Consider the following 22813-nt stretch of genomic DNA (forward strand, 5'->3'; position numbering starts at 1 on the left):
ATAATGAAACCACAGCACCTTTGGCTGCCGTCGGTGAGGGCGCGTGCTCCTCAGCTCAGCTCTGCATCCCCACTTTGCGATAAAATGATGCACGGTTTTATCCCTTCCTATCTATTTGCTGGTTTGCCAATAATAAATTAATGAAAAGGACTTGTTGTTGCATAATCCGCTGAAGTCGGTGGGCCAGCTCCGCTGCGTCGCTCTCGGGCAGTTAATTTGCTCCATTCTCTGCTCATTTGCTCTGGCACCGACGCCAGAAACGCTGCGGAAGTCTTGGCAGATAACAAGCAAATTGTGAAAGGATGAAATGTAACCCGATAGCAGCTTCAAAGTTACCAAATAATGCATTTTCTCTTTTTTTTTTTTTAATGCTTCCATATGTTTATGAACAGGGCGCTTTGCTGGGTCGGCAACAAATGCAGGTTTACTCGCTTTCCCATTTGCAGAGCGTGGTTAATCCTCGTAAGCGTGTGTCATTCCTCCATCGCTGCCTTCCTGCAGTACTGCCCTATTTCAGTGACGTTTTCCTCCCCAAAGTGTTTCTCCAGCAGCGATTGATGGTTCGGCTGTTCTGCAATAACCACGTTCTCCAAAGGTGCAGCCCTAGCGCTCAGGGATGGCCGGAGAACCCACGCGGTGGCCGTCGGTGGCAGCTCATCACCGGGAAAACGAGCTTTATTTTTCACTTCTCAGGTACGTGTTTGTGTGCATCAGGGTGGAAAATAGAGAAAAATCTTTGGGAAAAAGAATGCAAAAGTTTGCTCTTGCTTTGAAACAAACGGAAGCTCTGGATGAGATCGGAACAGCAGCTTTGCGGAGAAGAGGTTACACAAAGCTGTTCTGTGGTTGTTGAATGAACCAGCCTGGTATCTGCGTTCCCATCGCCTCTCTTTGTTACCGGAATGCTCTTTTCATAGCAATATAAATAGTTATTTTTCATAACGTTAGCTAGAAATATTCTGGCTGTTCTAAATTTAGCAGAGACTGGCTAAAATATTTGTGGAAGTGCAGAACATCTGTCTTGATAATAAAGTTTGGTTTACCCCATGAAGCTCGCAGTCGTGGCTGTCCTGCGCGTAACCTGTTATTTGGGAGATAAATGGGTTTGATTCTTCTGCTCTATTGCAACAACTCAACAGGCTCTTCGCATAAATATCGAAGCGACCGTGAGATGATACTTTGCGGGATGCCCTGTGCAAAAAGCAGGTGGACGGGGCTCTTCTCCCCTTCAAGAGTGAGCAAAGCCAGGGAAACGTTCGCTTGCACTCAGTGTCATTTATTAGTCTCAGAGCAGCAATAAACGTTACGGGGTAAACCTGATTTGGTACATTTTAAAATACCCTTGACCAGATGGGGAGCAGTAAAAGCCCCGCGTCGGTAGTTGTGGGTATTTGCAGAGCGCGTGTCCCATCGGGGACGCCTGTCATGGCCGGGATAACAGCTTCTGTCTTCTCTGATGTTTTATGGGCCTGAAATTGTGCTTAAAGCTACAGAGAAAGCACCGGGACTCTTGGCAGGGCGCAGAACAGCTCGAGATGGGAACGTCTGCATCCGATTACCGGTGTCGCTGACCCTCGTCCGGGGGGCCGTCGGCTCCGCCATCCCACTGTCATTCCTCCCTAGCCCAGAACCTCGCTAATTCCTACCGACGTGGCCGAGCTTTCCTACCGAGCTCTTGGAAGTCGAACAGCAGCGGAAAAATGTCATTTGTTGTGATTTACAGCGAAGGGCGGCGCTCCCGCTCGGTCTGAGCGCCCGGCGCTGATTGAAGATGGTGCTGCGCAGCAGAACCGCTCGGGACCCTGCGTGAGCCGCATCAAACCCCGTCCGACGTTTCCACTTCACGGCTGCGATAAGGTCTGGAGCTGCTGAAACTCCGCAAACTTTGGGGGCCGTTTATCATGTGAGGATTATTGAAGCCAGACTACTGTCAGAATAAATCAAACATGTTTCCCAGTGCAACTCTAATTATGATTTTTAGCCAGTTGTGTAATGGGCGCAACTTTATTTACAATAAATCTTCCAGTTGCATAAATGAATGGGATTTCATCACTTGCGACTTAAGGACCAGGAAAAGCACATGTGGCTGAATGGATTTCCCGTCCAGCCGGGTTTGCTGGTGTGTCGGGTGAGCGGGGCGGCGGAGCCGCCTGGTCCTGCCTTCCCAAGGGGCTCAGATACCTGGAATTTCACCGGGATATATCACAGCTGTATCACAGATACATCACACAGACATCGCTCCCCTCGAGTGGTTTCTTACAGAGACAGCTTAGATCCCACTCTGCATTTTAATAGCGAGTAGGCACAGGATCAGCCCACAGACTCTTGTTTCTCGTTCCAAACTAATAACTTGAGTTGCGGTAACGCAAGTTTGGCACTTTTCAGTTTAATATTTCAGCTTTAAGAGAGTTTCGCAGAGAAGTTTTCAAATGAATTTGTGGGGTGGGTACGACTTTGGCTGCTCCGACGTGGAACGTTCCATCAAATGAATGTGAAATGTGCTTTTCTGCTTGGAAACAGCTGCCGCTTTAGCTGTGCAACCTGAAATCAGCCTCAGACTGTAAGAGGATGGTGAAGATGGAGCAGAGAGCGGCGCTGGGGGCCCGCGGAGGGAAACGGGGGGCAGAAAGGCTGTCAGAGCAAAGGTTTTCCCAACATTTTATAAGCCATAGAGAGCAAATCAAAGGCTCTTGGCTCCGTCCCCGAGGCTTTGCACTTGCTCTTTCACACCCAGGGCCCTGTCGTGTAATTAGCTGGAGCTGTTTTATGTGGCTTCTTCAAAACTGAAAATCATTTTGCTTGTTGACGCAGGGACCGGCCCGTCCGCTGCTCCCGCTGCTGCTCCTCCGCAGCCGCGTCAGCCCCGAGCACCTGGAGCAGCATCCAGCTTGTCGGGGGTATTTTGGATGCATCTCCCGGTCACAACGCTTAGAAAACACCCTGCAAAGTATTTTCCATGCGGCTATCTGGTGTGTTTGCTAACGTGTGTCTTTTAGAAAGTTTGTAATTCGTTGCTTTAATTGCGTCCCCGTTGTGTTTTTCCCCCTCGCCGTGGCCTGGGGTCTCGTTTTAATGTGATCCTCTTCATGATGCAGATTTTATTCCTTAGCAGTGTTGATACTTGCACTCAGTGCCTTAAGGAGAGCGGTTTACAACTGGATTTAGAAGGAATGTATGAGTTTCACTGAGCTTTAGAGGAGAGAAATTTGCCCTGTGGTGCCGTTAGTGTGTCTGGACCTTAATTTTGCAGCTTTGTGCCTCTCACAAGCTGACAATTTCCTTACACCAGGAGTGTGGACTTGCTGCTTCTGAGGAGGAAAACGGGAGCGTACGCCGTGGAAAGGGGGTCAGGTTTAGAGGTTTAGTCCCTGGATGAGCAGAGACCCAAGCGCGTGTGTGTTTGCCCATGAGTTTGGCAGGCTTGCAACAGCTTTTCTGTTTCCATGGGGCTGCCCTGTGCTCGAGGCTTTTCGGAGCCTTTCGGAGAGCCCGGTGTGTTCTGTTGTGCACCCGCCGGTGCGGTTACGCTGGGGGGAAGAGGGGGAAGGAAGAGGGACCCTGTTCTTCCCTCTTCTGTTGGGAATGTTAACCTAGAAACGCCTCCACCCGTTGGTACCGCGAGTGAGTGTAAGAACCACCCTTGATCCCAGGCCGGACGTTGAGCAGGTTCCCAGCTGAGGGTCTGGAGTTTGCAGGGAGAACCTCCCATCTAGATGCAAAACAAGTTGTTATGTTCCTCCTGAGGGTTTTTCAGGACAGCAATTAGAGTTCAGTGAACAACTCCACTTGCTGCTAAGAGGCCCAAAAGGCAATTCTTAGAAATGCACATTTTTGGAGGCACAAATCCTTCCTCCGCAAAGCCCAGCGGCTGCTGAGAAGCACAAGACACCCTGTTCTGTGAGGCCCTTAGGATGGTGTTTTGTTATTTCAGTCCAGTGTAGAGTTTGCTTTTAAATGCGTGCATAGTTATTTTGCTGAAATAGGGTATAACCGCGTGTTTAAAGTACTGAACTGCAGCCTTAAAATGGCTCCAGCGGCGACCAGGTCTGCACTGCAGGCTGTGCAGGAGAAACACGCCACCGGCCCTGCAGAACAAAATTCATTTCCCCTCGTTGAATCCTCCCGTTCAGCCGGTTTATCGGGGCAGCTTGTTTTGCTTCAGCAGCAGGAAGAGGGAGGGAGAAAGGAGACGCTTTTGCTTCTGCGGCTACAAAACGGTTTGCAAGCGCGGCAGATGTTTTGCTGCTCCCGTCCTCGTAGGATGGACCTGGCGTCGCTTTGGCATGGGGTGCAAAGGGAACCGGTGTGCGGAGCGCGAAGGGAACAGTTCAGCCCCATGAAGCCGCAAACACGGGGCTCCTGTGGCGGTTGCGCCGTCTCCTGCTGAGAAATCACCGACTTTGTGTAACTCTTGCTTTACCAAAGCGATTGAAACTGAGGTGCCCGAGTTGGGCTGGTATGTTTGTCCGGCTGCTTGTCAGGTTTTCATGCAAAAATTACCTGTACCTGCAAAACCCATGCTGAGTCCTCCTTCATGCTTAGATTTTAATGCTTTCAGCGTAAAAGTGGAGCGTTTAACTTGTAGGTGAACATCTGTCCCAAGGCGGAGAAGCGGCCGAGGTTGGTTTTGCGCTGGGATATGAACCTGAGGAGCAGGCAGGTGTTGCCTGTTTTATGATACTGAAGCACTCAGGTAAAAAATAATTCGGGATTTTCAATGTGTTGCTTGTGCCCCTTGCAGCACACGTCTCTGGAGCTGAACCATGAGCTTCAAAAACATTTCCTGCTACTTTACATACGGAATATCAGCAAATTCTCTGAAGGCTGGTTTGACAGACGGCCGTGGAAGGAAACATCTTGCTCCCTGATATGCCTCTCTGATCTACAACTTGATTTACAACGGTGTAATCTTAGTGGTAAAAAAGCTCTTTTCCCAGTTTCCTGTTTGTTTCAAGAAGGCGCAGGGTTCTTCGGGTGCCTCACTTCTTAGCACTGACTGTGAATGCACCCACATAGGATCCTTTGCCCCCCATCCAGGTGTTACCTCGGGAAGGACGCGAAGCGGCTGCCGCTCACCACGTCATCTCAGCACCACTGCAAACCTTCGGGCTTCAGGTGGCGTGAAGCTGAGCCTCGACTCTGGGAAAATAACCCACACGCAATCCTCTGGTTGCCAGATCATTTCAGAGCACCAGAAGACACAGCTCGTAGAAACGAGATGAGGATCTTTTAGCGGTCAGGGTTTGCTTGCTTTCTGTGACTTTAGGATTTACAGGGAATGGTAAAGAAGCGAAACGGGCAGGATGACAAAGGAGCGTTGGTACAGAGAGCAGAACCAAGCGTGCCGGGGCTGCTTTGCCTCGTCAGATTTGGTGAGTGGTGTGGAAAGGGAATTCAGGAGTTTTATCTGCCCTCTGGAAAGAAGGATCTCTTGAATTAAGGAAATGGTCACAAATTCCAAGCGAAACAAGAGAACGTTTTCCCACCAGAAGCACAATTTGGAGCGGAGTTCAAAATAGCGTTGGAACCAGGGGCTCTGTGGACTCGCCGGGATATTCTTCTCTGAGGATAATGGGAACGTCAACAGGAACATTAAGTAGGAAATGTGAGAGATCAAAATCTTTGTGTCTGTAGGCAATGAAATGTCAGTTTATTCAGCGATCCAGGCACGATCTCACGCTGTCTGCCGTTGCGTAAGCTGCTCGACCTCACACCTTCCTCTGAAGCCTCCAAGGGAGAACAAGGGAGCTGGATCTCATCTGCCAGAGCAGTTCCAGGGCAGCCGGAGGAGTAAACACAACCTCCTCCTGCATCGGCTCCGAGGAGCCGCAGGTTGCTCGGTAAGGAGGGGTTTTTCAAGAAAAGCAGATGTGAGCACCCCAGCCGGCTTCTCCAATGACTCTTTGTTTGCTTCTTGATTCTCAGTTACAAGAAACTTTTTCAGAACACGACTGCAAGGCTGGGGGAGGCAGAGCTGCTGTCTCGGGGGATCCCATCGCAGCTTGCTGCTGAGATCGAGTTGTTCTCACGTGGCCCCATATGTGCTCAAGGTGAAGATGGCAGGAGACATAAATAATACTGATGGTGTGAGCTCACCATTTGGTCAAATGCATGGCGTATCTCCTTCGGTGGAGGAAGAAGGAAACCTGGCACCCATCTCCTCGCCTTAATGCACTCAAGATTTACATTTTCAGCTGGGTCACGCACTTCACAGCCATTCAGATCCACCCACACCCCAAAACGTGGAGTGCTGAGTGGGTGAGAGATTCCAGAAGCAACTCTGGCAAACGCAAACATATTGAAGAGAAGGTTTGTTAAGCAAACTGCTTTAAAACCGGAGCATTTAAGCACAGAAGCGGGGTCCAGGCCGCACGCTGGAATCCAATCTGATAAAGAAACAATAAGAACAGGGAGTCTTGTACCGGGGGGAAGTTGTGACCCCCCCACCTCCCTGGCCATCTGCGTTCCCTCCCTGCGAACCGCAGCCAACAGAGGGGAGATTTCACTCTCTTCCATCTTGGGAGATCCGAGAGGGGAAAATTTATCAAGTTTCATCTCAGGCACTTCATCTTCTGGTGCGACAGAAGAGGCAGAGTGGCAGCTGGGTCTGAAGATGGTTGATATTACCACCTATGGTATTAAATCCGGGATAACTCAGCAAATTATTTATCATTGTCTCGCTTCTCAAGCAAAAACACTGTGGGTAATCGGTATCTTACTGTTAAATCTTTATGATTTATATGCTTTTAGCATGACAGGCCAATTTTGCGGGTCATGTGCTGTTCCTGTACGCAGCTAGAGGGTATTTAACTGAACGTGTGTGCTGGTTGTTTATTCCTGGTGCAAAATGCAAGAAGTGGTTAGACTCACATCTGTCGGGAGCGCCAGGGGAACGGCTGAGCCTGCCGGGCCTGCCGGAGCTTTCACGTCCCAGCTCTGTTTCCTGTGATGGTATCTCAGCTTGTGTTAGAGACCCTAAGTGCAAATTGGCAGCTGGAATTCAGGGTGGGACGAGACTTTGTGGCTAATACTGATCCTGACAGTTTGAGCTGAGTTTCAGCCGTCCGTCTCCAACAGCCTTGCAGCGGCGGATAATTATAACATCTGATTTTTACGTGGGCAGGAAATGCTTATAAATGACCAGCGAGCTGCCTGAACCGAGGCCGCCAAGGTGAAGTGAGAGCAGAGTCTGATTTCTTTGATCTGATAGTTCAACCGTGACAGGATTTGGTTACTGGAGTAAGGGCTGTTCAGGGGCAGAGGTGCCCCCCCAAAAAAGGAAAGTGTCTGCTTTATAGCTTTGTAAGAAAGTGCAAAGGGCAATGTGTGGGTGTTGGGAAACGGTACTGTCGGGATTTATGACTGCTCGGTGCGTGCGTCCCGCGTGTCGCGGCGCTTTGCACCCCTCGGATGTTACCACAGCTGTAATCAATGGCTCAGCAGCCCGAGCTGGTGTTTCCAAACGTCTCGTGTCCCAGCAGGGTCAGCTCTGCCCGTCACCCCCTCCTCGGGACGGAGCCGCTGCTTCCCACACACGCACCGGCGTGTCGGCCGCGGCCCCGGCTCCGCGGGAGGGGGAATGACCCTCTGGTGGTGTTGACGTAGAGCTGGGTCCACCGGGACACGCGCGGCACCGCGGCAGCGGGAGGAGGATGGAGGCGCTCGCAGAGTCCGGCAGTGAAGATGCGCTCGCGCGGGGAGAACGCACCGGTTTGTTCTGCGCAGAACGGAGCTGCTGTAGCATCTTCTGCTTTGCTGGGCTACAGGGGACCAGGAAAACGGGAGAATTTCCCAATTACTAAAGCTCACCCAGAAATAATGCCTTTACTTGCTACCTTATAGAATTGGGGAATCACGTTGCTTGGAAAAGACCCTCAAGATCATGGAGTCCAACCATAACCCACCCCTGTCCCTGCCCCATGTCCTGAGAACCTCATGTCCGTCTGTCCAGCCCTCCAGGGCTGGTGACTCCAGCACTGCCCTGGGCAGCCTGTTCAATGCCCCACAGCCCTTTGGGGGAGAAATTGTTCCCAGATCCAACCTCAACCTCCCCTGGTGCAACTTGAGGCCGTTTCCTCTGCTCCTGGTGCTTGTTCCTGGGGAGCAGAGCCCGACCGCCCCGGCTCCAAGCTCCTTTCAGGCAGTTCAGAGATCAGAAGGTCTCCCCTCAGCTCCTGTTCTCCAGCTGAACCCCCCCAGGTCCCTCAGATTTTTATTAAATAATTAAAACACATATTTTATATTTGCTGGTTAAAAATACTTGGCTTTGTATAGATTTGGGATTGACGTCTCCCCTTCAGGCCAAGGAGTTTGCTGTCTGAGCACCCGCGGACACTCACAAACGCACGCAGCCCCTTTTTCCGCGCGTTCGACCCCGTGCGCACCGGAGCCCACGCGAAGCGAGCGGGAAGCGCCCTCCGCCGCGACGCACCGCTGCGGCGGGGATGCCCGCGGGCTCCGGAGGAGGGCGCTGTGGTCCCAGCGGGCCGCGCCCCGGGCGGGGACAGCGACAGGGCGGGGGGAGCGGCGGAACGGCCCCGGTACCGGTACCGGCACCCACCCCGCCGCCGCTTCAGAGCGCCCGCCCCCCAGCGCGCACGCGCCCCGCGCACGTGACGCCCCCTCAGCTGCGCAGGCGCGCAGCCGGCCACCGCCCCCCACCCCCCCGCGCGAGCCGCCGGCCGCCCCGCGCATGCGCCCCGCCGCCCCCTCACCGCCCCCTGCCGCCCCGCGCAGGCGCTTTGCGCTCCCCCGCCCGGCCCGCCCGGCGCATGCGCGTCGCCCCCTCCGGCGCGGGGAGGGGGATGCGGACGGGGGAAGATGGCGGCCTCGAACAACCCGCGGAAATTCAGCGAGAAGATCGCGCTGCACAACCAGAAGCAGGCGGAGGAGACGGCGGCTTTCGAGGAGGTCATGAAGGACCTGAGCCTGACCCGCGCCCACCGGGTGAGCCGGCGCCTTCCCTCCCGCCTTCCATCCCGCCCGCGCGCGCGCGCCCCCGCCGCAGCCCGGCCGCGCGCGCCCCCGGTGGAGGCGCCGGGGGGGTGGGGGGGAGGAGGGGCGGCGTCCCCCGCGGCGCCCCCGGCCCCGGGAGCAGCGGCGGCGGGCGGGGCGGCGGCAGCGCCCCCTGGCGGGGCGGGAGGCGCCCCCGGCGCGGGGCGGGTGGCCGCGCGCCGCCCCCTCACCCCCCTTCGCCCCCCCGCCCCCGTTCCCCGTTTCCCCGGGGCCGCCGCGGACGGAGCATCCTCCCGGGCGGCGGGAACAGGTGCGCTCCGCGGAGCCCCGGGGCAGGGCCTGCTCTGGGGGAGCCCCAGTCCTCCCGGGGGAGGCGGCATGTGCGCCGGGCTCGGCTGGACGGGCTCCTCTGGGATGGGGCTGAGGGGGCTCCCGGTTCCTCACCCGGGACAGGCTCCGGTTCTGAGTGGGGGGACCCGCTTCCTCACCCCAGGACAGGCCCGGGCTGAGGGAGGGGTCCCCGGTTCCTCACACAGGATGGGGCCTGGATGAGGAGAGACATCCCGCTTCGTTCACCCGGGTCTGTGAGGGGATCCCGCTTCATTCACCCGGGTCTGTGAGGGGATCCCGGTTCCTTTACCCGGGTCTGTGTGGGGATCCCGGTTCCTTTACCCGGGTCTGTGTGGGGATCCCGGTTCGTTCACCCGGGTCTGTGTGGGGATCCCGGTTCCTTCACCTGGTTCTGTGAGGTGATTCCGCTTCATTCACCCGGGTCTGTGAGGGGATCCCGGTTCGTTCACCCGGGTCTGTGAGGGGATCCCGGTTCGTTCATTTGGGTCTGAGGGGGGATCCTGGTTCCTCACCCAGGACAGACCCGGATTGGGGTCCCGTCCTCCCCCCACGCTGGCCCAGGAGCCCTTTTCTGTCAGGGCCCCGCGGAGCATCCCCAGAGCACCCACGGGTGTGTGGGACCCGGCGGACGCTGCGGATTCGGTGTCACTCCAGTTGTTCCTGTCACGCTCCAGTTGCTGTAGGTGCAAATCGCTGCACTTCAAACCCTCCCAAGCTTCCGATGCCTCTGCAAAGCCCATTGGCAGAAATTAACAGCGTAACGAAGGCGCTTTTTGAACATCAGATGCGTTTTCTGGTTCACATGTAGCGGTGTCAGAGCTTTTCTGCGTGGTGCTTGTCTCACCTGCTTGTGTCAACATTTTTCGTTTTCTTTTAATGGTTTAAAGGAAATTTACGGTCTTCTTTGTGGCCAAACCTTGGCGGGAATGGGAACACGAGAACCTCCAGTTGAGTTTGCAGTAAAGTGTTGCCTTTTATTCCTCTGTGTCAAGACAGGGTAAATGTTTGTTCTGAACTGGTGCTGCTGCTGGTCAGGTGTAAAAGCAAGTCGTGCTGCTTCTGGCGGCTCCTGCTCGGGAAGGTGCGAAGCCAAAGCTTCGCTCATGATAAACTATTTGTTGCCGCTTTGTAGGGGATGCGGTTCGAGTTACTGGTAGTTGGGAGCAGAGTGAGGACGATTTCAAGATGTTTGCAGCCATGGGAGTCGTTTCTTGCACCTCTGTCATGCCTGTGTAGCTCAGTCCCGCTTAAGCGCCAATTATTCTTAAAAAGAGTTCCTCAAGTCTGCAATTACAGGTTGGCCTCCAATTAACTCTTACAGTTAGCATTCACCTTGCGCAAGATTAAGTCGGAATCCTAGCTCAATTTCTCACAAATCCGGGTGTTCCTAACCCAGGTTTTGCAGAAGGAAACTCATCTTATTTTCAAGAACCGGGTATGGAGAGAAGGACCCAAGATGAATGAGGTATCTGAGGATTCTGGGTACTGAAGTGATGGAAACACTGACCAAATAGCTGAGTAAAATGTCTCCTTTGTAGAGTTTTTCTTCTAAATTCCATGATTTCATCTGTCTCTAAAAGGCAGTAGAAGAGCAAAAAGGGGTTAAGCACGACTTTGCTGTTTGCTCTCATTTTCATTTGGCAACCAACACTTTGCTGTCAGTTTGAAAACGCGTTACTCAGTTTGTGGAAGCAGCCCAAAATTTCTGTTGCCTTTTCATTATTAGTAATTGTCTTTTTTGCAATGTTTACCGTCTTGTCTGTTGCATTGTTTGTTCCTGGTCCTACAGAGGCACAGAACTACCGTTCCACCATTTCTTGTGTGTACAAACGCTGTTTCTGAGCTTGCTTTCTGCTTTGGGAGTCTTCCACCTATGCTGTTCAGACCATCTGAGATTTTTGAGTTACGATGCATCTTTCTTGCCTAGGAAAAAACCAAAATATGATATTAACTCCTCCTTTATCGCCCTCACCATTCAGCTGGAAAAAAAAAAGCTTTAGAGAAATAAATGGCTTGGTTTTCAGAAGTGTTCCCTGTTCTCAGGAGCAACAAAGTCCTGTCTTTGAGCTGGCACATTCAAGAATGCATTTGAGCTTTTGTGGGAGACGCAGACCTTGCGAGGAGTCGTGGAGGTGGGTGGCCGACAGCCACTGGAGCTGCTTAATTGTCTGTTGAGTGGGACCTTCGTGTTTATAATCCAGAGATTTCTGCGAGTCCCATAGTAACAAAGTGGGTGAGAAGAGGAGGAGGGTTTTTTTCTGTGTGGCATTGACTCTTCTATTTTGCTTGTGGTTCTTTTTTAAATTGTAGAACTGCGCTGATTTTTGCGTTTTAAGGACAGGTTGTTTACCAGGGCCTACTCTCAGTTTCTGTGGTGCTTGCTGCCTTACGTGTACTTACTCATACAAGGCTGTCGCTGCCCTTTAATATTGTAATTAACAAAACATTAACATGCAGGATAACGCAGATAGTGCTGAGCTCTTCGATGTGCGGCTCTTCAAATGCAGGAGAATGTAAGATTTTAAAGAAAAATTGGGCGCAGCTTGTGACCTGCATTTTGGAGGGGGTTCTTTTTCAGTTGGAGATGTTCTCAGATTGCAAGGATTGGGGTTTTTTTTAATATATATTGTTAAAGTTACTTAGTTTTGAGGGATTTCAACCAGAGCTGTGTCTCAGCTCCCTCTTGGTCTTTTCCTGCACGCAAAGCCCTCCCACATTTGAAAAAAATCAAGTAAAAACCCCTTAGTTTGTATTTGTATGTGTGTGAAACACATTCACAGACACACACCTCCCTGTAACAAAATTCGTACTTACGTATGAGACAATCACTCGCTTACTTGTTCCTACTGGGTGCGGAAGAGATCAAAACGCCTCTTTGTACGTTCACAGATCAGCGTTTGATGTCGATAGTATGCAAAACAGTATTTAAAAGCTTAGTTACATCAGGAATGCTAATCTGTGGTTTTAAAAACGAGAAACGCTAATGATGATGACAGTGTCACAATGTTTCCCAATGTCTTCAGCATGTTTTTATTGAATAATTCGATAAAAAAGAAAATCCTGACTATGCAATAGTATTTTTGAATGTCTGAAAGATATTAAAGAAATGCATCAAAATCAGGACTGAGCCTTCCAAGCATGGAGATTAATCCTTTCAGCTGGAAGTGGTTTTGTTCAAGTTAATAGTATTGTGAGTTTCTCTCAAAACACAAATGTTAATTTTCCAAGCTCTAGATGGTGTTTTTTTTCTTTGTTGCTTCCCCACGTACAGGGTTTGGACCCTATATTTGCACATTTCCAGGCCAAGAAATAGGTCGTTTAGGCTCCGTCCGTGATCTTGCTCCAGCTTCTCTGCTGAAGGGGATAGAAGCGCCACCCCACCCGCTCCCCACATCGCGTCTCCATCCACGAGCACCGTCGCTCTTTTGACAGTCCCGGGCTGGGCGAGGAGCTTCGTGGAAGGTGCTGCAATAATGGTGCAGCGTCGTTAATTCTTGGAAAGGATTCCTGCGGCCGGAGGGTGCGGGCGCGGAGGTGAGGCTGCCGCAGGGGCACAAAGAACCCCTGTTCTTGTGCAACTCTCGCCTCTGCTGAGCGCGGCTGAGCTGTCCAAGGTAAACACGCCGCCGGCTGCTGATATGCCGTGCTGGAGAACGCGCATTCCTCCGGCAGCAGCATAATGCTGCTTCTGCGAAACCCACTCAGGGGCTTGTTGTAACGTTATTTATTTTTTTTTTCAAGGAGACAATGACTTTTTTTATGATTATTCCATCCTTACCCTGTGTTACAGCTGCTTGCTTCAGCTCTCAGACAAAGGCTTTTTCTGTGCGGTGGCCAAGTCCGTCTGGTGTAATGATGTAGCAAAGCTATGAAGGATCTGCGGGCGCGTGAAACTGTGATTGTACAGCCGCTTTATTTCAATGTACTAATTGTAAATCACGGGATGAATGCGTGGAACTCAGCGCGCTGCGGTTCAAAGTTTTCTTTAGCTTCAGCAGCGGAGAACGTTCGCAGTGATGTGCGTTTGTAGCAGCTACTCATTTAGTAACAGATATGTTCTGCAGGTTATGTACAGTCAGCTCTTCCTACTCTTTGAAAGGTGATTTGGGGTTTTCCCTTGAAGCAGATTTCCGAGCTGCAAAGCTCCTGCAGAGCTTCGCTTCGCCTGGCGTGCAGATCCTGCAAAGTTTTAGGTCTGGATACACATTTTCTTGGTCTTGTGTTTACCAATTGGAGTTGGTGGTTTAGATGACTTTGAGTCGTAGTTGTGAATGTGGGAGCTGCAAACCCACCGAAGTTACAGACGCGGCAAAACCGTCAGTCTGCAGGAGCTGGCACTGTGTTCATCTGATGGGTGGAAGGACAGAGGTAAATGAGCGTTCTCTGCGTAAATAAAGCATTAGACCACAAAAAGGTCCAACAAGGATTGTTCCTTAAAGGAGTTTTCAAGAATATATTATATTGAAAAATGATTTTTAGTAGCCGTGTGGCCTAGGCACAAACTTTCTTCGGCACCTGTTAGATGAAAGAGAAAAGAGCTGTTCTCTACACAGCGCAAAAAACAAAGGAGGGAAAGCCCCAAAGCCGGGTACGCTGCAGGGCACCTTTCAGCAAATGTAATACTCTGTCTTAAAAAGATAAAGGAAATAAGCTGTTCTTTCTTAAACTAACATTTCTGCTTGCGGTGGCTGGAGCTTTACTCTGGGGTTTTTGGAGATGTGCTGGAGTGGCTGTTGCGTTGCAGCTGACAGGGTTGGAATGAGTGAAAAGAAGCAAACTGTCCAAATCTGGAGGGTTTTTTGGGAACACCAGCTTGCGACGGTGTTTGTTTGGTGCCAGTGACCAGTGACGAGCTCGGTGCTGCTTCCCTTTTATTCTTTTGGTCTCTACTGCTTCCATTTCGATAAACAAATGTGGTCCCCAGGGTTTTGGTGTAATCTTGAGGTGGTAGCCAAACGTGAGTCTTCATTAACTCACTAGCTAAGACCAGCATATCTGATCGTGCGTAGGAGTTAATATTGAAAACGCTGCTTTGATCTGGTTTAAATGGTTTTCTGTAGCGTGTTTAGTGCTGTGTAAGTGATATCCAGGAGTGAGATTTCTGTCAAGATCTCCAGTTGTGCTTGTCGAGCCAAACCAGCATTGCAAAAGCGCGTATTTGTCAACCGGGGATGTTTGTGTATGATCTCATTGGTACTTTATAAATTATAAAGTTGTAACCAAGTGTTGATAATAGTCCTGCTTTGCAAATTATTTCTTGGGAAGTGAAAATTCTTCCCCTTGTACCAGAACAATCCTTTGCAATAACACAACAACAACACACGCCCACAAAAGTGGGTTTTAAATAATGAGGCAGAGGAGGATGAAATGACGCATTCTGGCTTTAGGCTTCAGTAATAATTCTACAGCACTTCATGATCCTTGTCTAAGAGTCTGGATTTTACAGGCAGATTCTCTCCGCGTGTATTTGACTCTCTTGCCTGCTTGGTCTGTCACTTTTCCTGATGACTGGGAAAATGTTCTCTGCAATGGCTGCGCTGGGCTACTGGCTCGTGGTTTTTAGTACGGTTACTTATCACTACATAGTAGTACGATGTGTTAATGGCAGCCTGCAGTTCTGTTAGATGAATTTCAATTAATTTTGATGCCCAGCTATTACTATTTATGTTAGTAATATTTTCCTTGGACGGCTGCGGTCTCAAAGGGGAGGGAATTTGGGTTCATTTTCTCAAATATATGTATATTCAGGCAGATGGTGATAGTTCTCAACTTGGAAAGTGTATCAGTTATTTGTGACCTGCCTTTCTGTACATCAGTGCCTCTTTACCTTGTTGTAGAAGGAGCGTCTTGTAGTGATGTGGGGCTTTGCAGAAGGTTTTTCTAGCTCTGTGGTCCTTAAGTGGTGTTTTGACATCAATAAACTGGATTAAGGGAAAAAAAAAATCCACCTCAGTGGCAAAAGGGAAGACAGTGATTGTTTAATATACTGACTTTTCACCTTTTTTCTCCTTGCAGAGTCTTACACAGATGGTGTTCATGGCATCCGCCAGTTATTGCAGTGGTGTTACTGGGCTTCTCCTTGTTCTGTCTGCACACGCAGTGGACAGGTCTTGTCTCTGCAGGTTTTCAATCGCAATTTGTCCGATAGCGAGGGACGCGCAGAAAGAATACCTTAAATACTGCGCAAGTTTCCACCAGCCTACTCAGATTCAAATGTCTTATTGACCTCCTCGTTGTAATTAGATTTTTCTGTTGTGTGGTGAAATGATGATGTTGTACGGGCCTTTTGCATTCGAAGAATTGTGGCTCTAATGGGAGGCATTTTTAATACCTGGAGAATTGTCTGGTGCTTTGAGAGCTATAAACAGTTTCTTGAGCTGCAGCGGAGGGACGAACAGGCTGCAGGGACCGTGCTGGATTTGGGGACAGGTGATGGGTTGTCTTGGTGTCACGGGCTGAGGTGAATCACCCATTTCTTCTGGACCGGTCGGTTGTTACTGTCAGGTGCTCTCGTGCTCGCTGGTAAACTCCAAAGAGTGCAAACACGCCCGGCTCGTCTCCTCATTTACGAAACTTGTAGGGTTACGTAACTGAATTTTCATTCTTTAGCTAAAAATAAAAAATGGAACATAAAAGCTATTTTTATCTTGCTTAATGAGGGCATTTCTGCTTTTATTTGATCTTTTCTGAGACATTTCGATGGGAGGAATGAAGATGGTTTAGGAACTTTTTTCTGAGCCTGGACACTCGTTCTCTGTTGTTCTCTCAAGTGTTGTCCATCAACCAGCAAACGGATACGTTGGCCTGTTCAGAATATTTCCTATAGAAGTACATTGTTAGCTAATAATGATCATTAAATTGAGAACGTCGCACTGGATTTGAACATATTAGGGAGGCAAAGAGTTCTTTTTGCTATCAAATAATCAACGAGCTTCCAATCAGAGTCCTCCCTCTCCGCTGTATTATATTGAATTATCAGCAACATACATGCCTTTCTCTTTTGGAAACCCTTTCAGAAAAGAAGGGTGGTGTTTGCAGAGCTACCACGGGATCTGGTTTGTTTTTAAAAGCCGTTTGGTTCATATTGTAGCTCAGCTTGGCGCTCTGCCCGGCGATAGAGCAGAGCTCTGAAGAATAGTCACTATTTTAAGTCTCTAGTTGTGCTGTATCCTGTTTTTACTTGCTACTCAGTTGTGACTGTTAAGTTTTAAACAGTAAACCTTTGTTCACCAGAAATAGCAAAGTGTTTTTAAACACAGAGTGACAGCCTGTGCATTAAATTTTACTATTTATTATTATTTATTTATTCCCGTTCTGCAAGGTACATTCTTCCCAATTCTTTGCCCTCAAACCCCAAAACATCAAATAGTTCATAGTAGTTTATTTTTAGGAGGAAGTGAAATGCAGCTAATATGTCAAGAAGTGCTGCTGTTCAAATTTCTGCTGGTGTAAAACAGAAGTAACTAATAATATGTAAAATGCAGCATGAAATGCTGCTGCCTTCTTCCCTCCCCTCTCCGGCTTTCTCTGCAAAAGTTGAACGTTCTGGTTCGGGTTCACAAGAAAAAGGATTTTCGAGCTGGGGTGCAAGGCGGGTTTGGGGTGGTTTATAAATAGCAAGTGTCCGTTAGGGGCTGAGATTTTTCACTTTCACATGAATTCTAGAAGGCACTTGGGGGTAGAGGCCCGAGGACGCGTGTAATTTTTATAACCCCGTTTCCTCGCAATTTTATAGCTGGGGAATCTGGGGAGTTGGTTGCAGCTCCTGAAGGAGAATCTAATGGTGCCTTGGAATTTGTAGATGACTCATAACAGGACAAAACAATCCAGTTAAGTGATTTGAGGTCTTAAATAATCTCTTCAACAGGAAGGTGAAGAAAACATCATGAACTCATGAGGAATAATTGGCTCTCTTGGAGTGCTAAAAGTGCAGCGCTGGCGGGTTGGCAGCGATTCAGGCCATTCCTGGTTCAGCCTGGCTGATCAATATGGATCTCGGCTCTCGTGAATGAAGTTTATTTACCGGACTGTAGTGTTTTTAGCAAAGCCGTGTTGCAGTTACCAGGTGGGAGAAGCTGATTTGGGCTATGTCTCGTCTTCCCAGGTTTGAGGTTTTGCCTGTTCTCTGCTCTTTCCTGCATGAATCGACCAGGTGACCGAGATGGTTTTTGGATGAGGAAGAACCTACAATAACAGCTGCACGTGCTGAAACGGAGAGAAAGCCGTCCTTGCGCTCCTTTGCTCTGTGCACATCCTAACTGCAAAAATCAAATGGTTTTAGGTAGTCCCAAAAATAACCCATTAGAAATACCTTCTGCAGATGACTTACATTGTCATAGACACTAGAATAAAGAATTTAGTCCATCGTCTCCTTTCTCCTCTTCAAAGCACAGAATCATTGAGGACTGCCTTCGTTTTGTAGAGGCTTTAATGCAGCTGGGAGGGTCCCAGGCGGATGTTCCAGTCAATGCAAACCCTTGGAACCTCCCGCTTTTACTGGTAAACAACTGGAAGTGCAGCACAGATGTCACACTATCAGGTAACCTTTAAGCTTAATCAGCTTTAGGAAGTCTTAAGTTAGCTATCATGCCGTTCCCTTTCCTCTGACAAGCAGATTTCGTTAGTTTATTGATGGAAAGTGCTTCTTCCGATGCCCGATTTGTTTGTTGTTCATGGTATCTGGCTGAGCTCCTCTGTCCTTCCAAGCTCTGGCTCCGTGGGGCAGAGGCCGAGGATTCTGATCCCTTCCCCTCCTGCAGCCCCTCGGCCTCGCTTCGTTTGACCTGGGATGCTCATGGGCTGTAGCATAATCCCTTTGCTTCTGCTCCTTGAACTTGGTGTTAATTTCTGAAGTCTTAGAGCATATTTGGGCGTGTTAGCGCATCGGTGGAGCCATCGAACAGTGTATTTGGTAACGTACTGTAGGTCTCCACAGGTAAAATCAAGCGTGGTGCTGGGCTTGTGTTTGCAGCTCTGCTGTGGGTAAAGAGTTGGTTGTGAAATGTCTCCGCGTGGCAGAGACAAAGCTGTTGTTCTTCTGTGGCTGCAAAATTCCGATAGATTACAACAGATTCCTTCTGCGTTTTTTTTTGCTTTTCTTGAATTTTGGTTCTTAATGACTGTGTTTGGCTGGCCCGCTGAGTTTGTCCGTTTGTGTCCTGACATGTCGATGTGCTAATGGAACAAATACTTGAAAATGACTTAAATGACAGTGATGGTGATGGAAGAGTAAACAATGATGTAGCAGTTCTAAAAGCAGGGGTTCAAATCCAGTTCATACCATATGTCTGGATCTTTTCGTGGTAATTTTCACTTAGTTTGTAGTAGACATTTGGCTTCCTGGCTTGGCTTGGTAGTACTTTGCTCTGCAATATCTATTGCGCTGGGATGCTAATAACATTAGAAGGCCAGCTATGATTGGCAGAGGTAACAAGGGGAGCTTTTTCTCGGCTTGTCCGCACTTGTCTGTCTCCAGCCAGCGCTGCAATCTTCACTTTTCTGAAAATAAAAACATACTAAAATTGAAAAAAAAAAAAAAAAAGAGGCCCAAACATTGCAAAACAATTTGTTACAAAGCTGCTGATGGAATGTTTGAAATCCCGAGTGGCCCAGGCGGAGCAGCTGCTATCAGTGCGGATTATACCTTTCCTCTAAACTTCAGCCCTCATTTCCTTGAGCAGCCTTCCTGCAGGAACAGCTGCGCGCGGAGCCTCGGCCGCCCTTGGATCCGCGCTCCAAACCGCAGGAAATCGGTTACTTTAGCAATCTGGCTTGATGGCGTTTCTTCCTGATTGTGACAGCCCAAATGAGAGCGAAATGCAAGGGATTCTCTTTTTTTTGCTGTGATAAATGAGGCTGTGTAGTCTGTCTCCATTAGCCAGAAGAGCTGTGAAGCGGCGAGCTGTGCTTTTTCTATCCCGGCGTCACTCTGGGTGCCGTGTTCATTGGCGGTGTTGCCACGAACCGTTGGTTATTCAGAAAGAAAAGAACAGTGTCGCTCACTTTGCAGCGGGCACATTTAAATGTGTTCTGAGATGCTCCACTCCCTTCAGCATCTTTGTTGCCCTGCGCTGGACCCTCTCCAGCAGTTCCCTGTCCTGCTGGAACTGAGGGGCCACAACTGGACACAAGATTCCAGGTGTGGTCTCCCCAGGGCAGAGCAGAGGGGCAGGAGAACCTCTCTGACCTACTGGCCACCCCCTTCTAACCCACCCCAGGTCCCATTGGCTTCCAGCCTTCATAAAGCCTTCTCTATCAGTTTCCCAGGGATGGAGGTGAGGCTGGCCGGTCTAGAGTTCCCCAGGTCCTCCTTCTTGCCCTCGTGCGGGTGCGTGCTCAGATGAGAGGGGAAGGATTGATGTTATTAGATTTCTTCATCCGATTTTTAATTACTTGGCAAATGAAAGTGAAGGGCTAAAGTTGCAAATAGGCGTCCATCTCTTTAGCCACCTATTCAGCTATTAGAGAACGTGCGTGGGTGGATTTTAATCGGTAACATCTAAATAACTGAAGTCTTTTTAATTGTTTGCAATAAATTGTCAAAGCTGATAACACTATAAAAACAGTCAGTATTAACTTATCAGTGGTACCCAAACTATGAAAGCATTATATATATTAAAAAGTCAACCATTCCAAACCTCTTTCCAATCTTCATTTATCTCCTTCCGTGCGAGCGGGATGATAGTCGTTAATTAATTTATCGTATATTCCCCACTGCCCTAGTGAGGCTGAGCCCTCTCCCTCTTGCAGCACTAAAGTAGATAATGGTGCCTTACTGGGCGGCTCTGGAATATCTTGATGTACACACGTTGTTCAGTGTGTTGCTCTGGGCCTCCGGGTGCACCAGGCAGACTTTGGGTTGTTATAAGAGGACTGAACCCCCGGGCCGTGCTCTGTGCCTTACGCTGTCGAGGAGTCTGAGCACTTCAAAAACAATCTTTACAGTATTCTTCTGGTGTGATTATTCTCATTTTATAGGAGGGTAACTGAGGTGCAAGCAGTAAAATAGAAGAAATCGGTGCTTTGAGTGTCCGATTCAATACACTTGGTACTCCGGGGACGGGGGGAACCCAACAGCGGGTTTTCGGTTTTTAAAGTGCTTTATACACTCGCAGAGAAGGTCCAGGTGCCTCAGAAGCAAAAGCTCTTTAGACCCCACTTGGTAATTTTGACAGACTCCTGATATTTTGTGTTGAGTAGCCTGAAATTCAGCATTTGCCTCTGCAAAAGGCCTGAATAGTGTCCTGAGGAACCTGGGTGGCAGAAGGAAACAGAAACACCAGGTTGCTGGTGCTGTGCTCTTGTTTGACTCATTCTTTAATATTTTCCAGCTTCTGGAGAGGAGGTTTGCTCAGCCGTCAGCTCTGAGACACAACGTGAGGCTGGACCGTCAGCTGAGTTAGGCTGGGTCTTGCAGAACTCATCCTCTCAGCTCCCGCCGGCCTCTCCTGGTTCCCCTCTGCTGCCAAACACTCAGCTGGTGGTGGGGTGAGCGAGCTGAGGAAACCAAGCTGACCCACAAAGTGTTTCTGCTGCTTCAGCTGCTTTCACCAGATTTCTCTCAGGTCGTAAGAGTTCTGGGGCAAGGTTATTCCAGCCTTCCTGGGAAAGCAAGAGCAGCCGGAGCGCTGGGACCGCGCTCTCCACGCTGGGATATAAAACCACCTCCTCTGTCGCTCGTCAAACTTTTTTGCTGCTAATAACTTTCTGTGCCTTCTCATTAGTGATAGTAATTTTAGGTTCTCAGCTTTAATGAGATTGCGTCTGTGTCTGCTGGTGTAGAGAGGGACTGGCAGCTGAATACCTGCTATAATTAATGAAATTGTGGCTAACATTTACATTTTCTTTTCCTTGGCTTACCAGGATTCTGTTTGATTCATGAACCCTTTCTCATCTAATTAAATAAATTCTAGACAGCTTTCAGGAGGCTGATTTAGTAAGTGAGCAGTTATTTTTTCCTTAATATAAATTCATTTTAGAAAGTGGGTAGCAAATGCAGAGTTTAAAATTCAATAAAATACAGGCCTCCAGCTGGACTCCGCCCCATCATTAAATCGGTGTTAACTTATCTTTCTTTTTAAGACTCTGTTTACTTTTCTTATCCACGCAGGATTCTGAATGGGAAGAAAACCTTTCCCCTGGGATTCCACGGTGTAACTGCCGTGTCTTGAGGGTTTGTTTGACGTGGTGTTTAATTTCCCGCTGCAGAAAGACGCCGGGTTTGTAGTTTGGGAGCTGTTCTGCCTCCTGCTCGCTCCCAGCACCAGCAGAGCCCAGCACACCCGACCTGCAGAGTTTCTCTCCCTGCCCTACGTACCATGACAAGTCCAGTTCTGCGGATCAAAGGGCACTTGGTCTCTACTGTCTGTCTTTGGGTCTGCAGCAGCGAGGCCAAAAATAGTCAGATAAGTGTCTTTTTATCGAGGCAGAGCTTTCTACCAACACTTTATTCCTAGGGAGAGATCAGAAAATAGGATATTATTGAGGATGCCAAGTGTAGGTTCTTTTTCTGCGGCAGGTCCTGGTTCTGTAGGAGAAAAGCTTCCTGGGAAACTTCAGACCCATCCAACTGGGAAACTTTGAAGGGATTTGAAGGCCAGGATTTACCTATAATGCAGCCTCTAAAACTCCCAGTTAATCCTTTAAACAGAATTTGATTTCCAATTAAGCTTTAATAATACATTTCTAATTTTAATCTGCACTCGTTTTGCTGCTTATTAGCCTGAAACACGCTAAAGAGAGAGCTTTCTGAACAGCTAAAATGTGTAAAAAGGCTTGTTATGGAAACTGCAGGCTGGCGAAAGAGCAGTTATCGTGAAATCTGACTTCCTGTATTCATCAGATAGCTTAGCTTTTATTTTTTCATCAGAAGGACACTCCACCCTTTTATTACAGTTATGGGTATCAAATTTTTATATATTAAAAAGAGCATTTAAAAATAAACAGTTCTAGTGGGTTTTGGTGGCCTGAATTTCAGTGCCGGATTTGCTGCTTGATGGCGGATGAGTTCTGGCCGCTTTCAGAGCGCATTCCCTTGTGCGCAGGTCCCGTTCGTCAGGCTCCAGACTCCCGCGTTCCCTTGTGCGCAGGTCCCCTTCGTCAGGCTCCAGACTCCCGTGTTCCATTGTGCGCAGGTCCCGTTCGTCAGGCTCCAGACTCCCGTGTTCCATTGTGCGCAGGTCCCGTTCGTCAGGCTCCAGACTCCCGCGTTCCCTTGTGCGCAGGTCCCGTTCGTCAGGCTCCAGACTCCCGCGTTCCCTTGTGCGCAGGTCCCCTTCGTCAGGCTCGACACTCCCGCGTTATCTCACCGCACTAAGTGCAAATTGCAGGGTTCTTTTTGGCCGATCCTCTTTGAAAGCCTTGAGCTGGTTTTGCTTGAGATCGCCCGTCGGAATGATGGTCAGATCTGACTTTGCAGCCTTTAAAAATGCTTTTTTAACAGCTAAAAAGCCAGAGGTTGGAGGCGCTCAGCAGACTGGCCTGTTCTGCTTACGCTTGATCTCCCCAG

At 49.3% G+C, this 22813-nt stretch overlaps 1 protein-coding gene across 9 annotated transcripts in view; it reads left to right on the top strand.

The window, feature by feature from the left end:
• Nucleotides 1–8795: 8795 nt before the first annotated feature.
• Nucleotides 8796–22813, top strand: part of CRTC1 (CREB regulated transcription coactivator 1) — a 40069-nt gene continuing 26051 nt past the window's right edge. For all 9 annotated transcript variants that reach the window (XR_014186006.1, XR_014186007.1, XM_082072337.1 and 6 more), the window contains exon 1: nt 8796–8946. Coding sequence is in view for 7 of the 9 variants with exons in the window: in XM_082072337.1 (XP_081928463.1) it covers nt 8821–8946 (126 nt within the window). In the remaining 2 variants the exon portion in view is untranslated. The remainder of the gene's footprint in view (nt 8947–22813) is intronic.

The sequence above is a fragment of the Streptopelia decaocto genome, assembly GCF_964273445.1.
Source record: "Streptopelia decaocto genome assembly, chromosome: 24".
NCBI classification, from domain to species: domain Eukaryota; kingdom Metazoa; phylum Chordata; class Aves; order Columbiformes; family Columbidae; genus Streptopelia; species Streptopelia decaocto.